The sequence below is a fragment of the Tinamus guttatus genome, unplaced genomic scaffold (assembly GCF_059628265.1).
Source record: "Tinamus guttatus ecotype Peru unplaced genomic scaffold, ASM5962826v1 Tinamus_guttatus_pri_ptg000110l, whole genome shotgun sequence".
In the NCBI taxonomy this organism is placed as follows: domain Eukaryota; kingdom Metazoa; phylum Chordata; class Aves; order Tinamiformes; family Tinamidae; genus Tinamus; species Tinamus guttatus.
The window spans coordinates 1-17,918 of NW_028288644.1; the positions used below are offsets into that span (position 1 = coordinate 1).

The 17,918-nt window shown below is 41.8% G+C and overlaps 1 protein-coding gene across 1 annotated transcript in view; it reads right to left on the reverse strand.

Annotated features, from left to right (window-relative positions):
* Positions 1–1,912: 1,912 nt before the first annotated feature.
* Positions 1,913–17,918, reverse strand: part of LPAR1 (lysophosphatidic acid receptor 1) — a 76,178-nt gene continuing 60,172 nt past the window's right edge. The window contains exon 4 of the mRNA XM_088521008.1: positions 1,913–2,258. Within this exon, the coding sequence (XP_088377134.1) occupies positions 1,957–2,258 (302 nt within the window). The 3' untranslated portion in view covers positions 1,913–1,956. The remainder of the gene's footprint in view (positions 2,259–17,918) is intronic.

The following is a 17,918-nucleotide window of genomic DNA, read 5'->3' on the forward strand; positions in this document are numbered from 1 at the left end:
TAACATTCGATACCACGGTCAAATGCCAGAAGATATTTGGATCATCTTTTACCCTTTTGCCTACTTCCCCTCATTACATCATTACAGTGACCACACTAATTTGGCTGAACAGTACAGGTGAACATCCCAGCTTTACTGGAGTCAGTGGCAGATCTTCCACTTTATTCATTCTGGACACGTTTTGTTCATCTGCTCTTCCTTCCCTAAACAATGAATTTCTTTTTTTGAGCATGTTTTCCTCACAGTTTTAAAAGAGATTCTGCAAACTCTGCCTTTCACTGGACTGACCCTCTTCCTCCATTTTTTCCCTGTCCAAATGGGAAAATGTTGCCCTTTAGGTTGCATTCTAATTCAAAACACAGACTGATACACCTCCTTTTTTTATTAAAGAAGCATATAACAATATGGAAAATGGTCTTAGGATTTTACTGTTGATACATTTTACATTGTTAGGAAAACACTTTACATGCATGCAGTTTCCCAGAGAAAGGTCCCAAGTTCTTTATTTGCAAGATCCCATCTTTGCTCACATTTATTCCTTTCAAGGAATTTTAATTAATATCACTGATTCTTGGGAGTTGAGATTCATATGAGTGGCATTTCTGTTCCAAGTAGCCACATATGAAAAAACCCATATGTTAGCATAACTTGCCATAATGATGTGTATGTGTGTGCATTACATCTAGAATTGTTCGGTCACTGGCAATGGACTAATACATATTTGGTCTTGATATTACAAAATTAAATTGTACCTTGGTTCCAAGTAGTCCACTGCTTTTGACGTGAAGGGTAAATAATTTAAAAGATACCCTACAATACCTCTCAGTGCAAAAATCCATAGAAGTTGGGTTTTTTAATTACAAAAAAGTTCCATAAAAAAGTAAACATTTTTCACCTAAAAAATCCCCTTGCACTCCATCATGAATAAAAATCCCCTTGCACTCCATTATGAAAAAGAATAGCATTCCAACACCATAAATACATTTTTTTTTTAACTTACCAACATGACTGTAGCCCTTTAAGAGCTTTAGAGATGTATCTTACTTTAAGAACTTGTCCAAGAAAAACCTGGGACCCCTTGCACATTACATAATTCATACCACACTTCAAAGAAGAACGTTAAATATCTTGTGACTAAAGTATTGTTTATTTCATAATCTAAACAAACACTGGAATACAGTCTATGTTTTTCTACTTTCCTGCAGACTCTACAATGAGCTTTTTTATATATATAATTAAAACATTCTGCATACACACAGAACATGCATGCTCTCTAACACCAGTAATGACGGTAAGAAGTGTGTCAGAATTTCCACTTTCTTGCTGCTTGTATTAGAAAAAAATATTTTTTATGGTAGTTACGGCAGTGTGGCTAAGAGTATGAAGACTAGAGCACAGTTTTACTCCCTGCACAGAAAATGTTCACCATGAGCATGCTGATGGTGATAAATATTACATATCTATTAAATGAAAAGCTTATTTTTATCCCCTTTCTTGTTTTTCCCTTTTTTTTAATGAAAAAAAAGACTAAGTGGCTACATGTAAATGCAGTGAAGCAAGTATAAGCTTAATTAATCAGAGCTGATTCCGACAGGCACCAGGACGCAGCATGGTCTGGCAAAGTCTAGTTAGCGCCGTCTAAACAAGGCCTCCCAGGGGCTCCCTGTGAGTGAGCTCCCTTGCCAGGCATCTGCTTCCCACTTTCTGAAAGCAGAAATCACTGCGCTTTAGCACATGACCCGTCCGGCACACGAGGCGGATCCCGTGGGAAGGCAGGCCTTCCTGGAAGAGGGGCCTTCCTGGAAAGAAAGAAAAGCTCTGTAGTCCATTAGTGTCTAAGAAAAACCTTGCGAGCAGCTTCCCTTCCCTCATCCCCGGCACCCATCCCTGTGCTTGCTGCATCCTGCGCTGCCCGTCCGTGTGTCCATCGGCAGCAGGGATGGGCCAGCACGGGCCTTACACCACAGAGTGGTCGTTGCTGTGCACACCGGCCAGGATGGTGTGGTTGAGCGAGGATGCCGAGCGGTCAGAGCCCTCAGCGGGGCCATTGGCGCTCTCGCTGCGCTGGCAGCACAGGATTTGCTTGAAGGTGGCGCTCATCTCCTTGTCGCGGTAGGAGTAGATGATAGGGTTCATGGCGGAGTTGAACTCAGCCAGGAGCAGGAAGAACTTCTCGTAGGCCAGGACGTTGCACTGTGGGCAGCAGACATCGAGGAGCAGCAGGACTAACCCCGGTGTCCAGCAGATTATAAAAGCACCTAGGAAGAGAAAGAGCAAACACAACAAGACAAAGCTCACAGATATGGCGACACGTGAAAATACACTGAAAACCACCCAACGGGAAGCACTGAAGTTTTACACTCTTTGCAGAGCATCTTTCCCACACCATTTCTTTACTGACCTGAGGATACAGCTGCCTTTTAAAAATCCATAAATGGTTGTGGGCAGCACATCAAAAGAAAAAGACATTTTCCCCCCGCAAACATTCACAATTTGCAATTTTCCCTGCTTGGCAAATGCATTTGCATTTAAAGTTGGTAATGAGGAACATTTTTCCCTTCAGCTAGGAACGTCTGACTAATCAATCTCTTGATCAGGGAAAACAATTACTTCTCCAGCTAATAACAACAAAGAAAACATTTCTGTTAGTGCTGTGACAGAAGCAACAGCAACAGAGAAAAATGTGATGCAGGCAGCAGTTCTCAAGAAAAAGAAAGTCTGGGTCCTGTTAATCCATTTCAGTTCCATTATGTAATGGAAAGTCCTAAACACACATCCTTCTTGCACTGAAATGTCATCCTTCAACAGATCTATTTCTTTTCTGAGGGCTCTATTCAACAGAAATTCAGAGGCTCCTCGGTTTTCAATAGTGTAAATGCCACAGAGTCTCAGCCTGATTAAATGTTTTCCCCTTTTTCCTATACTTTGCAAAACTTAGAGGGAATAAAACCCAAGAGAAAACTCTGTGTTTAAGGTGGAGATGAAATCAAACGTCATGTCATTAGGACTACTAGGCTAAACATAGATGCTCACTTGTTGAAAGGTTAAAAATGTTTTAAATACAAGCACCACAGAGAAAGCTCTTACACACGGACTGTGGCAGAATGAAGATGGTGCTCCTGAGGTTTTCCAGGCTGACATGCTTGGCTGATGTAGAAATCAAGGTCTTATCATCAGCTGTGAGGCCTAGTGTTGGCAGCAGCAGCCAAGAGCTTACTAGCATTGCCCAGTTAAATACCCTTCAAACAGGCTGTAGTGTCACTGTGGCATTTGTTAAAATATTGGCTCTATTTTTTTTTTCTTGCAGCAAAGCGCTCTGCAAGTTTAGCAGCTTATGACAGTCAATCAGCTCAGTGCGCAGCAGCCAAGAGGATGCCAGCTGCTTCCAGCTTGGGCACTGGCAGCACTATGGACACCTTCCCATTAGGATGCCCAGTTCCCATTGCTGAGGCTGCCACCAAACATGGTGGCACATGTGAACGGCTTTATGAATACTCAGGTGTGCAGAGCTACAGCCCAAGACCAAGTACTCAAGGCTAAAAAGACAGAAGCTCACAAAACCGAAAGGGTTGCAGAGCTCACAAACCACCCTTCCAGAAGCAGACTGTGGCAATAAGCTGCAGCATCCTTGGGAGGAGACTTGGTCTGTAAGGAAGCCAGACCTAGACCACATTCATTGCCCTTTATCCTTGCACTAGAGATGCCGTGGTAGGTTTCCCCAACACAAAATCCAACAGCTTGCTCTCTTTGTCAAGAATGAGCAGACCAGACTCTGCACAGAGTCCAGAAAGGTATCAATAGATGCTTCAAGAACTGTAAGACATCAAAAGTAACTGAGAGAATTAAAAATCAGAACAGCCATCCGCACTTTTCATAGCACCAACCAGGCAACCACAAATACACTCTTCTGAACACCAAAAATGTTCCTAGACTGAGCTTGTTTTCCACTAACTGTGTTGTTGTGCCATTTGATGTATATCACTTAGCTGATGAACAGAGCTTATAAAGGGAAAGAAGCTGAGAGGCAAATTGCCAACTGCGAGTACAAAGCATCGATTTGGCTGAACGACTTGTTTTAGAGGCTGGCAGCAAATTTACAGAATAGGGCTGAAATTCTCCCACGCTGAGGTGCCATCAAACGCGTGAATCCACTTCATAGTTTTTGTCTGCTGCTCTTTCATATTTCAATGGTCCTCGAAAAGAGTACTTGAACTCCAGGCAAAGAACTATAGTCTTTTGTCCCTTCCTTGTACCTGTTCCCACAGAAGTAGAAAATTGCATCTGTTATTTGCAGAACTGCCTACTTTGATTCAGAGGCTGCCCTCCACACTGAATAAATTTGATGAACTGGTTTATGCAGAAACCAAGAGAATCTTTTAAATTCAACTAAATGTCTGCAGAAACTGCGCATTGTGTTCAGCCTCGTAACTACTGAGGCAAGGGGGAACTTTGTTTCAGCTTTGCTGTATATTTTCTTCATTAAAGGCTGCCTCTGGAGAATAGCTTCAGAGACAGGAACACTGCAAGTCATGGGATCTGCAGTCCCATGACAAAAGATGATGTCAGTACCCACACCAGGCCTGTAGCAGAAGAGTTGGATGCGAGAACAATGGAACTGGCAGGAAAGCTCTCCTGGGGTTGTTCAGAGCTGCAATTGAAAGCTTCCAAATTCCAAAGATTTTCTATGTTTTATTAAGTCCTTTATTAAGTCTTTTGCTGAGAAACAAAATAAGTCAAACAAAAAGTTCTGTTCCTGTCATTTTTGGATATGTTGGCAGCAGCAACAACAAGAAGACGGTGAGGCAGAATGGCATTTTTCCATTTTCCCCTTGATCTCTGGTAAGAAGCAACATGCACCCCACTTCACTGAAAACCATTGTCACTTGGAGCTCCCGAGCCCCCAGAGGCACCTCTGTATCTCAAGTAGGTCCAATAAACTATAATATGAACTGTGCTAGACTTGCAATCAGGAAAAAGAGAACCATGGTCCTGCAAACAACCATATGCACTATGCAGCTCATTCCACTTTGAAGGAAAAAATAGTCATCTTCCCACCTGACTTGAGGAGTTGATGGAAGTCATCATGGCCCCTTGCCACTCTGCCAGCTCTTGGAGCAGTGCAAACGATGCTGGTAATAAGGGTGTTAGGAGAAGAAACGCATGCCAACCCATCCAGACCTATAGACCTGTGGAGATAACCCAGGCTTCCCAATTGGGCTATGGAGCCATGAGACCACAGTGACTCTTCCAGATGCCTGTTTATTCCACACAGCAACGGTGGCAGCGTACGAACACACAGCATCCAGGGCTGACCCTTCTGCAAAAGGGCTAATTTCAAGCTTCTGAACAGACGGCTCATTATTACTGGGAAGCAAAGCCATTGAAGCCAGCTCCATTCAGTCTGGTAGTTTTTGTTTTTCTTTAGCCCCTGGGATTTTCCTAGCAAAACTTCCCACCACGCAAATAATGGCTCCTGTGGCTTATTAAGTTAAGTGCTTGCAAATGGTGACACAAACAATGCCTCAGGTTTTCTCATTTGTTATTTAACTTCAGTACCCTGGAAAATGCTGGAAAGCATCACTCACGGTAAGGGCTTGTTTGAATTAGGAACCATGCAAGAAACTCAAAAATGTCAGACTACTGTTACTTCAGATTTAGGAAAGATCATTTGTATTAATGTGGAGTTCTTTCTCTGGAAGGAAAATAAGCCTGAAATTTATTTTTTCTACCTCTAACTTGGAATATTTATCAAGGCAAAATGATACTAAGCTAAAAGTGAAGTTAAATTTTCCCTTTTCTGGAATGTCTTGTGCATTGATTTTGCCAAGGATCAAGATCTAAAAATATCACATCGAATAAAACAATAAAAATCTAAAAGCTACTTGTTGCCATGTACCGAAAAGCCTTAAGAATACACCAAATTCTTCATGTATTTTCTGCTTAGGAACTGTAAAGAGCAGCTCAAAGTACTGCATAAGCAGCTTCCAGGCACATCTGTTAACATTTTACAAATTCACCAAAACTCATGTTGCAATGAATATACAGAAAAAAATTTATTGCATTTAAGGAATCAGATCTCATCTTCGAAATGGATGTGTTGTCACCGTTCACTAGAACTTGGAAAGCTCAATTATGCATGAATAAAGTTACAGATCCTTGGATAAAGTTACCTATCCTTGGAAGGGGGATGAGCAGACAGCACCCGGAGGGTAACACCTCAGATCACAGCAGTCCTTAGAGGTGCTGGCACCAGGAGAAACAACAGGCTGGCATCTGCACCATGAGGAACATGCCTGGGATGCATGGCCAAGGTTTGTCCCATGGGCCTGGGAGGAGTAGGCCTGGCAAGAATGAATGCCCATCAGACCAACAGCTAGCTGTGAAACAGGAAAGCTCTGGGGATCTGGATATGTCACTGCATTGAAGAGAAGCACATTTTACAGCAGGAAATCTGAGTAACAATGAAGTAGTCATGGTATTGATTTCACATATTCTGGAAGCTGCTGGGTGATACCCCTCACTCAGGGCCAAAGTTCTAGCTCTTTATGAATAATCTGTCCTGTTACTAAGCGGCAAAAGCCCATGGAGGCCTTTCCAATGACCACAGCATAATTAGTTCCTGCCTGTCAAGAACTCCTGTCAGATTAATCAGTCTGGGCTGTATTTCCCAGCCCGGAGACTCCTCAGTGTGTAGCCTGAGTGGCCTCAGAAAGCTCTGATTGCAAGAGAGTAAAAACTCGAATGGGCAGTAGATGCATGAAACCAAGCATGATAAATCACAGAAAAATGAGTGACTTCAGAAACAAAAGAGAAAACAACTCCTAAAAAACAGCAGCGGAAAAGAAACAAGCTGCATGAGAATAAACACTGACAAACTAGTCACTCATTATGAGCTCTTCGGGTCTCTCAGGAATGTTTGTAAAATCAACAAGACAAACTACAGACGGCACAAAAAGATAAAGTAGGAGAAAAGCATATGGAGAAAGAGTTTCCTAAAACACAACAATGCTAATTTAAGACTTTATTTGAATGTCAGGTCACCTCTGTGCTATTGCAGCTGAACAATCCTTCTAGTTTGGTTTATCATCAGGAACTAACTGTGCAGATGACTTTTTTTCCTACAAGTGCAGATTGTCTGAGGTTGACCTGCACTTATACAAACTTTACAAGAGCCAAAGCAAGAAAGACTCCCTTTTCTAAGAAGCAGGCATAAGTGGAGGATCTGACATGCTTAGTAGAAAAAAAGGTGGTGGGGGGGGAGAAACATTTTCAGTTTGTGTTATGGAGCTTTGTTTTACTTTCTGAAAAGCCAAAAAGGCAGACACTACACAGATCCAAAACAATGCTGGATAAGTGAATTTCAAACATTTGTCAATCTATGTGCACAGCAAGAGCATTTGGTCCAATTTTCTTCACAGGCTGAGGATTAGATCTTTTTATTGCTGCTACAGAGCAGCCTTGTTTTAGCTGGAAAACAGTCAATGGCGATATATTTTCACATGGACACTCTGAGGAGGAGAACATTAGGGGTTCACACACAGCGTCCTTGCTGGAGGGATGCTGGCACCTTGCTGTGCTTGGGGACTGCTGTGGCCTGCCCTCGTGGTGGCTTTGCCCTGCCCAGCCAGGGAGGCACCGTGAGGCTCGCTGGCCACCCCTCCAAACTCTGGCAGCTCTGCATGCACCGCTGGCCCTTGGAAGCCCCCTGGGGCTCTGGGGTCGCTGCATGGCCCTTGTTCTGGGCAACGACGGAGTCAGGGACACAGCATAGCAGCCTCCAGCTTCCTCCAATGTGATCTTGCCCACACGCCAAGGATCTGCATGGGGTCAGTTCTTACTTACCAGACGGAACAGCTACTCTTAAAAATGCACAGATTAGGAAATGAAGTATTTCCTAAGTAGCACTTTATTTTTTCTTTTTTACTTCTTTTCGCCTTGGACAGTGTAAGTTACATTTATTCAATGAGCATTTATTTTCCTCCCAGCTCACAATGGCAAAATAAAAGCGCTACTGATCCTGCCAAGTCACACACCACTGTTACTTGACTATTTCTAGCTCGCCAAGCTCCCATGCTTTCCTGCCTGTTCCTTACAGCCTGCTGAACCCCACAATATACTGGGAGAGGAGTACCAAGTGTTCTCACAAATGAAAAGAAAAAGTAAATTTCCACTAGAAAATCACAAGGCAAAGCTAGAAGGAGTAAAGAGGAGAGCAATGTATTTGGAGCAGTGGAGGGAGGGTGAGGGAAGCCATTTCAAGGCTCTTCCAAGATGCGATTCTTGTGAACACATCTATCTCCTGGACCTTTGCCATATATTGTCTTTTTGTCCCTCTCTTCCATCTGACTTGGATTCTCATGCTAACTTTACCATTTCAGCAAACCCTCCCCACAAGGGTTCTGAAGGTGCTGGTGGAAGCGCTTGCCAAGCAGCTCTCCATCATCTATCAGCAGTCCTGGTCAACAGGGAAGGTCCTGGAAGACTGGAGACTTGCCAGTGTGATGCCCATCTACAAGAAGGGTCGGATGGAGGATCCAGGGAACTACAGGCCTGTCACCCTGACCTCAATATCAGGGAAAGTTATGGAGCAGATCGTCTTCAGGGCGATCACACAACATGTGTGAAACCAGGGGATCAGGCCCAGCCAACATGGGCTCATGAAAGGTTGTGGACATGTCTCCTCAGATTTCAGTAAGACCTTTGACCCAGTCTCCCACTGTCTTCTCCTGGAGAAGCTGGCAGCTCGTGGCTTAGACAGGTGGCCTCTTCTCTGGCTGAAGAACTGGCTGGATGGCTGGGCCCAGAGAGTGGTGGTGAATGGAGTTAAATTCAGCTGGTGACCGGTCACAAGCAGTGTTCCCCAGGAATCAGTTTTGGGGCTGGTCCTTTTTAATACCTTTATTGACTATCTAGATGAGAACATTGACGGCACCCTCCTCAAGTTTGCAGACGACACCAACCTGGGATGAAGAACTGATCTGCTTGAGAGTAGGAAGACTCTACAGAGGGATCTGAACAGGCTGGATTGATGGCCTGAGACCAACTGTTTGACACTCAACAGGGCCAAGTGGCGGGTCCTGCACTTCAGTCACAACAACCCCATGCAGCGCTACAGGCTTGGGAGCAGAGCGGCTGAAGAGCTGCATGGCAGAAAAGGATCTGGGGGTGCTGGTCAACAGCTGGCTGAACATGAGCCAGTAGCGGCCCAGGTGGCCAGGAAGGGCAGCAGCTCCTTGGCTGGTATCAGCAACAGTGCAGGGAGCGGGATCAGGTAAGTGACCATACCCCTGTACTCAGCACTGAGGAGGCTGCGCATTGAACACTGTGTTCAGTTTTGGGCCCCTCACTACAAGAAAAATATTGAGGCACTGGAGCGTGTCACCAAGAGGTGAGGAGAAAAAATTTAGTTTATCTTTGCTATTTTCTTGACATTACAGATATATTGCAAGGCAAACTGCAACCATGGTAGAAAAGATGCACTCCGGGTGAAATGTAAAGACATTTTCCCTGCCTTCTATTAGACAGAAGAAGACTGGAGAGGCTTGCAGTATGCCAAAGCAGTAACAAAAGGGGGAGCATCCATTTGCTCAACCTTTAAATAGGAATTGTTGCTTTAGACTCAAATTTCTTCTCTTGGCTGTTACATGTTTTTTTTTCCTTTTGCCAACCTCTCCTTCCCCACCTGTTGTCTTCTCCAAACCCCCTCTCAATCTCAGCATGGCCCTTTCAGCAGGCAGTTAAATGGCCTATTCCACATGGACATGGAGAATTGCTACCAGGCCAGGAAAAGGCATTTTGCAGCAGACTATATGTGACTTTTGCAGACTAGATGAACTGACCAAAGCAGGCTCCATTTGGTTTTGGTTGAGAGACAAAGTGAAAAGAGAGTGGTGCTAAAATCCACAAAGAAAGCAGCAAAATGGCAGAAAATATACACTGCTTCATTAAAACTAGCTGCAGGCAAGCGATAAACTGCCAGCTACACATCTCTCATCATGGTGGAGGTGCATAGAAAACTGCTCCTCTGATGAGGTACCTGAGATGCACTGCTCGCTTAAAAAAAAAAAAAAGGAAGAAAAAAGAAAAGAAAAGAAAAGAAAAGAAAAGAAAAGAAAAGAAAAGAAAAGAAAAGAAAAGAAAAGAAAAGAAAAGAAAAGAAAGGAAAAGAAAAAGAAAAGAAAAAGGCTCCAAGAAACAGAGAGCTCTAGTTCTGTTTAACAAAACCATGACCAAAAAGGGTTAGTGAAATGCCTGGCTTTTTCCACATCCCACTACAATCACATCCTCAGCTGGGAAAGCCACCTGCTATGCTGGTGGAGGAATAAGCTCATCAGCTGCAAGACAACTGCATTTCTTCATACCCTAGCCATCTGTAAGCTGCATCAATGAGCCTCCTTATAGCACTGCATACTGTCTTGTGCATAGCACGAATGGAGATAAGCACCACATGAAATAGGGCTTATTTATAGCTAAGTATTGTTTTCCCCTGAGATGGTATTAGGGAATGCAATCTAAAATGATGCTAGATTTTTATATATGTAAAGAAACACTGGACACAGTTTATTATTCTCTAAGCATACAGAGTTTAGGAGTAATTCTTCTAATTCCAGTCTGACATTGTTATTCCCAATTTTTCCACAAATTGCTACAACATATCTCACAGTTCTTAATGAACGAAAACACAGTTGTTGCTCTGTTATTATAGTCTTTTCTGGAAAAAGTTAGTTTTAGGTCAGGTTGTCTTTCACGCATGTAATTTTTAATGCAAAAATATGAAATGTGGCTATCATAAATCGTCCTGTTTTAATAAAAATCAAATAAGCCAAAATACCCAAATTCTGTAAAACTTCAGCAACTGGATGGGTACACTTGACTCTTCATCTAGTGACTCCAAAAGGTTTGGGAGAATGACACTGAAAGGCTGTCCTTGAAAAACACCTCAGGCTGCAGACAGAGCACTATGGGGACATGCCAGAGAGGACAGTCTTGTTATGAAGAGTGAGTGTAAAGAAGCTTTATCCGGCTTTATCACTGCTACCAAAAACCCTCCAAGGTGCCTTTATTTAAGGGGGAAATTCCCTCAGATGAATTCTGAACATGAGGGGGATTTGCAGCACTTAACGTGCAGTACGCTCTATACGAGGAGCCTTCCGGTATGAACCTGAAGTTCACTACAGCATCCTTGCCCCATTCATGGAGAACGTTTTCTAGTCTCCCAAATAAGTCAGAATGTGTAGATTATTTTAAAAAGTTCTGGACTCTCCACTGGCAGGGAGCAGAGCACCAACAGCATTTCTAAGCATCTGAATTTCACCCAGAAGTTGTTAGGTTTGCCAGGTTCTTCAACCTGCTTTGAGAGGGCAAGCAGAGGGAGTTTCTGCATCGATCACCAATTTCCTCCACAGCTAGATGCAAACCTGTAGTACAATCTCTTCCCGAATTCTCCTTCAGGATTTTGAGTTGTTGATTTTGGTCAGACTATATACATAATAACGGCTGCATCATATATAAGCATATAAAAAATTTCTAACTCGACAGTCATATCCAGGAGAAATACCATGTGTTTCTGCTTCAAACATCTGTCTTTATCTTTGAGCTCCTGCACACAGTGTTTATTCAGAGTTTAAGGCATTTTTATCTATATCAAGAAATCATCTGTGAGGAACCTGCCTGCTTCTCTCATGAAAGATTAATGCAGTTTAAAACATGCTATGGACTTAACAAGAAAACTTCCTTGAGGTTCTGCCTTTGTTCTAGGTAGGCTGGGAGGAGCATCCCGGGCCTCTCAAGAGTGAAGTTTAAACATGTATCAAGTTCACTTCAGTCTGGATATTAATATTCAGTGTTTCACCTACAATTATTCATCCCCTTTATCATCAGCAGCAGCTTCATCTTCTTCCTTTACAGGCAAAACAAAAGCCTTTATATTTTCCTTCAGGACTTGGAGCTTCTGAAGTTTGAAACTGCAATCGCCACAAAAACCTTGCAAATGCTGGAAAATAAGCAAATCAAGCTCAAAAGAAAATACCAAGGAAGTAGAAACAAGTCATCAGAACTTCATGGGTATATGTTAAAGTCTAGTCTATGTTAATACTTGCTTTGTGTAATGCTCTGCCTGTGTTTAGCAGTTCTGTGAAACAAGCTTGCTGGTCTCTAGCCATCTGATCCAGCCACCATCAAATATTTCTTTGATTGACATCTCTAAAAGAGAAATCAAGCAAATGAAGTACTTCGGGATTTCTTTTCAACTGAACAGTGCAAACCAATGTTGTCTATCTGCCTCTATCTCATTTAATGTATAACTTTTTATTTTCATTATTTAAAGAACAACCTGTAAGGATGGCATGTGAAATCTGCTACTTTCATTAAAAGTAAACTAAAAGTTTAAACCTAAGCCACTTTATCCATATCCATTTAAAATTCTTAAATCAAAAGGTTGTTAAGAATAATGGAATTCATCACTGATCTAATGACTTCTGGAAGAGAGAGACAGTGCTTTTTTCCCCTCCCTTCAGAAGAAGAAAGCAAGCCATTTATTTGTAAAAAGCATTTTGGACAAAAACAGGAAGTCATTAAGTGTCAATGGTCAGGATTCCAACTGATTTCTAAATTTATAAACATATGTGAGACTAATCTCTGAAAAAAGGTCTGGCGGTTGCCAAAAAAAATTGAACATTTACTGCTGTGTAAAGACAAACAGCCAGCCCTGTGGCACTTCACTCCTGCCAAAAACCTGACACCGGGAGGATATTTCGGTGTCTGACACCGGGAGGATATTTCGGTGTCTTCAGTTTTCAGAGGTTCTTCACCTTTTGCATATGGACCCAAATGCTTGCATGGTCTCAAATTAATAGTGACACCTTGGCTGGAACAGGAGTATAGAAATCTTTAAGTGTGTGGAGTACCCTTCAAATATGTCATTGGTCTTTGTATGCAGGCATCAGGAGAGGCTTCAGAAGTTGTACTGCTGTGGTGAACTGTTTCAGTGTGCATGCACAGTGCCATAGTGATGAGCTAACCAGGGCTCTCTCGGGTAGCCAAGCAAACATGTCTAAGCAAACGTGAAGGCTCACCACAAGAGGTCATCTCAGGCACGGATGGGACAGCTGGCATGCTCCATGCAGGGCTCACAAACTACACTCTGTTTCTGTCTGCGTCTGCAAGGTATATTTAACATGCTTTGGACCTGGGTGTTTCAGCCCTTCTGGAGTACCTGCAGTTCCTCATCACAGAAAAATCTTTCATGTTGATGTTGAAATAAAATCTATGTTCTCAGCTTCTCCTTTGGAAATCCAAAAACCTCTTGCATATTCTGGTACTTTCCCAGAGATGGTCACAATGTCATTTTTAAACAATGCTGTTTGTTAGCATTTAGCATACGAACATCTTTGTAGAAGAGATTGTTTAACTGTATTTTCTTTTGTTGTTAAGGATATTAAGCGTTGCTGGTATTATGTCTGGAGAAGCTCCAGTTGCAACACAAGTTTCCAAATGAAGCATGGAGGGATGCAATTTAATATGTAAGGACCTGCCCTGATTCTTTCATAAGATGAAACCAACAATATTAAAAGAAATAACTATTAGACACTATCTGCTTCCTTAACAGGAATAAAATTTGTTTCTCTTACGCTTGTTCCAGGCTGTGAATAGGAGTAAGTGCTAAGATAGACAGAGATATTTTAAATGACTGCATTATAGACACGCTCTAGCTCAAATGCAAGAAACTCAACCTGTGTTTGCTTTCTTTTATACAGCTACAGTGGAATTTTATCTTATTACAGATAGCTAGTTAAGGTATGGTAGTTAAGGGATCTATAGGCAATTGCATTAAGCCCAGTTACACTAAACACAATTTTCTGAATCTGAATGCACGATGACATCTGTACTCCTCTGGAAAAAGACAGAACATAAGCTTCAGGGTGAAATGGATAATAAGAACAAAGCTTTCTTGGATAAGGGGATATCACTCTGGAATAAATCTTCCTGGAAAGCAGCTGGCCTTTTGGATACCTTATCATAGCTTCCTTCTCAAAAAGACCTTCTATCCTGGATCTGAATGTTAACAAACAGGCAGGAACCCTTAAAGCACAAGCCAGCAGATTTGAATACAATGCAGCCGAGCAACTGCAACATAATCAGTCACCTGCAAATCCACTACACAAGCAGTTCTCATACTGCAGAGTGGGGAGTGTCAAGGCTGTAAGGACATCGCTCTCACTATCAGGTTATCACCAAAGATGCCTACGCATTGCAGTGATGAAACAAGAGGGAGGATAAAGTTTTATGATAGTAAATAGACATGACTTTGCATTTCATGGCAGACTCAGTGAGAGAATGACTATGAAAGTTTTGCTTTTGTAAGTACATTCAGCTTATCAGGAAGGTAAGTTCCAGAGTTCAGCGCACACAGTTCAAAATGCATTCATTTAAAATTGCCTAGATAAGACTGATAACAAGGGCAGAAAATGCAGCTCTTGGCCTATACTTCCACACTGAAGATAAGGTATGATTTACCACGATGCAACAAGCTCTTAGCTCTAACAGATTCCCATTATACTGTAGCTAAGTTCTTAGGCATCAGGGAGAATTAAAGATTAATCTTTCCCAAACTTCACCAATCTCTGGATTCATTAAAAATATTACCATGGAAGAAAAAGTACTAGAACAGTGCAGTGGTAAACTTCCTGAAACAAAATGTCACATTCTTTTATCGTACAGTAGGTACTTTCTCCCCTGTAACAAGGGTGTTTACTGTCTGACAGCATATAATTTTACTGTGGTATCAACAGTATTTCCCATACTCACAATGGGAAATGCAGTAAATTAGTTTGGAAATGTTTCATGGCTAGTGGTAAACATCTGAATTCCAGTGGCAGCTCTCTTGTAATTGTCTTTGTGTATGGCATCACAGAATCTATATAAAATTGAAGTCTTGAGGCAAACACAGAAGATAGTGTTGATAACATTTAGCCTTCATTTCAAACCATAGCTTTAAGAATCACTTTGCCAAACCATGCATTACACTGAAAACAAACTGCATCTGCAAGTCCTTTCTCCCATCAGTACTTAGCTTTTGAAAATCCTGGGAGGACAGCTATTTGGGGGAGTATGTTTTGAGTAGCTTTTATATGATTGGATCAACTCCATTAGGCAAAAATCAAAGTAAGGAGAAAGTTAAGAATGCATTAGATACCCCCTGTCACCATCAGTGAAGGAACTCCAGCTTATCCACGTAAAGTGCTTTTGGGTTAAGTGCAAGATGAACCCACTACATATAACTTTCTCCACATTCATGCATATATCAGAGATATGAGTTTGACTCAACATACTGAACTGGCTCTTATGTTCCAGTTACTTTTTGTGAACAGTGTCCTACCTTTGGTGGTATATTCTCCTGTTCTAAATTTAACCCCAATAAGGAAAGTACGGCACCTAAAAGTGTCCAGGAATAGCTCCCTGTCTTTCAGCTCTGTGTTAACACCACATTCTGCGTCACTGTGGCTTAAAGACTTCTATATAAATAGCCTTTAAAACCACAGACACACACAAAAAAGAGTACTATCATACTATTTTGAAGGTTGCTCAATCTTCATGTTTCTGAGGATGTAACTCCTTCAATCTCTGGCTCATTGTTTGCTGTAGTTTCCTCTCAAACACTGTAGATTCTGGATATGATAAAAATGGATTTTAAAAGTGCTAGGTTTTCTTTTTCGGGATATTCACCCAAATTGTATTGCCCCAGGATAAAGACTATAAACAGCAAAAACAGGTTAATTTCCAGCCACCTTCATCTTTTTCAGGCATGTTCATAAGAAATGTCAGAAAAGGTCCTTTAATTCTAGCCCCTATCTACAGGGCAAGGAAAGAAGAAGTATTAATGTTGCAGCTTTCTCTGTGGCACGCCTCGACTATAGCACAGATTTGTTCCGAGTTTTCTGCTGCTAGAGATAGAAAGCTGCCTCTGTTTCCAGTGAACTCTTGGCCTCTCTAATGAGATTGCCAAAGTTGACAGTAATTTTTTTTTTTTCCACTGTCACCTGTCTTCAGAGTAAGGACACATTTCTCACAGCAGCTCAAAACCTCTGAGAAGGCAAACTGCAATGACAGCCAAGTTCATGGCTGTGTTCATACATGCACCTCTCAGACATATTAACAGATCCAACTGGGAGAGCATTTCTTCTGCATTGTGAAAATTTCAAAATTCTTTCTAACACTCTCTGCTTGCCAGAGATTATAGTCCTCAAGTAATAAGATTTAAATGAGCTTGAGCATAAAATCTTGAGCAGTTAAACCATCTATAAGTTTTCAAAACAAAAGACATTTTAAGGGGTTCTTTGAGATGTGGGCAGGTGATAATTCACATCACCATTAAGCAAGGTAGCTAGTGCTTTACTTTTCAAATAACCACTAAAAATTGAATTCAATCATATGCTGCAGATGTGCTAGGTACAGGCCACCAAAGGATGCCAAAGGCGTAAGATACCTGTGAAACATATATTATGCATTTGGAAGGCCTGAGACTGCATGTAGTGGATAACAAAAGCGTGGCATACAAAAAAATGCAAAATTTATTCTGCATGCTTGGATGTCCCTTTAGATCCTTCTAATCTTCTCCTACTGACTGCGTGCCTTGCCCCCAGCCACATCTGCCTGGTGTGCTCTTCTGACAATTAAGTGAGACCAAATGCTAGCCACAGAATTCAGATATTGGCTCAAAGAGAGGTGAGAATAATAAATAGAGAGAAACCTGTTGAAGAATGGGTCAAGAAGCTGCAGAAATTAACAGCCATAACAAGTATGACTCATTGAAAACTCCCTCCCATACCAAACCAAAAGGCTCTTCTACATTCTCTCCAAAGCAAAACGCGAAAAGCTTCTGCAAGGTTAACAGTCCTCCAAAGAAGGTCTCAGTATGTGTAGGCCATCTAACAAATCACACCTTTCCACAACAGAGGGCTGCAATCATGAATGTGTGTTGCAAAAGGGAAAGCCTAACTAACAGAGAAGAGCAGTCAGTCCCTGACGGACCAAGACTGCTACTAAGCCATAAATGCAATTTCCAGATGGATTATGTTTGGCAGTTGTACCTGTCTGCTGCTATCGAAGCATTTTCTTGCAATTAGGTTGAGGAGAAATAAAGTATAATGGTTGGAAAAGTGCCATTGACATACAGCCATGAGGAAGATAAAATACACTTCCTTAAACTCCTGCAGCAACATTCTGTATTGCTTTATGTTAAAACATCCTAGCAGCAGGCAGAAAGGCTCTGCTCACCAGCATTGCTAAACAGTAACAGCATCTGTCTAGAAGATGGGACTTAGGGACACAGAAATCACATTTTATTGCAGTAGCAGCTAACTAGAGCACCTATGCAGTATGCTCCTCCTCTGCTACACCCTGAGAACAACCCCTGCAGGTTCCTTCAGATGTTTAACTTAGCATGCGGTCACAGGACAATATTTTAAGTTACATTATTTTGGAATAGACCCACTGGTGCACAAACCTGCAAAATCTCTGCAGCTGTTTTCTGAGAGGGTATTTATGTGTTTCCATCTAAAAGAAGATGGAAAATACATTAAGCTGTCATATATTCAAGGTAACAGGATCTCTCCTCAGGAATTTCTAAAAAGAGCAATTAGTACTTTATAAGTAAATTGCTTGCAAAATCCTTCTATTCAATAATGTAATTGCTTCCAAGAAGTACTGATGCTACTCTAAATAAGACACACAGTCTTCTATTCTACTTCAGGTAGGAATCCCAAACCCTAAGCATTACTCAAGACATTAAGGGAAGCCATACGCAATTGATCTGATTTTCTTTTAAAATGCTTTGCAATGAAAGAAATCTTGTGGTAATGCAAGCCTCTGCGTAGCAAACTTCAAGATGAATGTAGTGAGGAAAAGAGGCCATTTCAGAA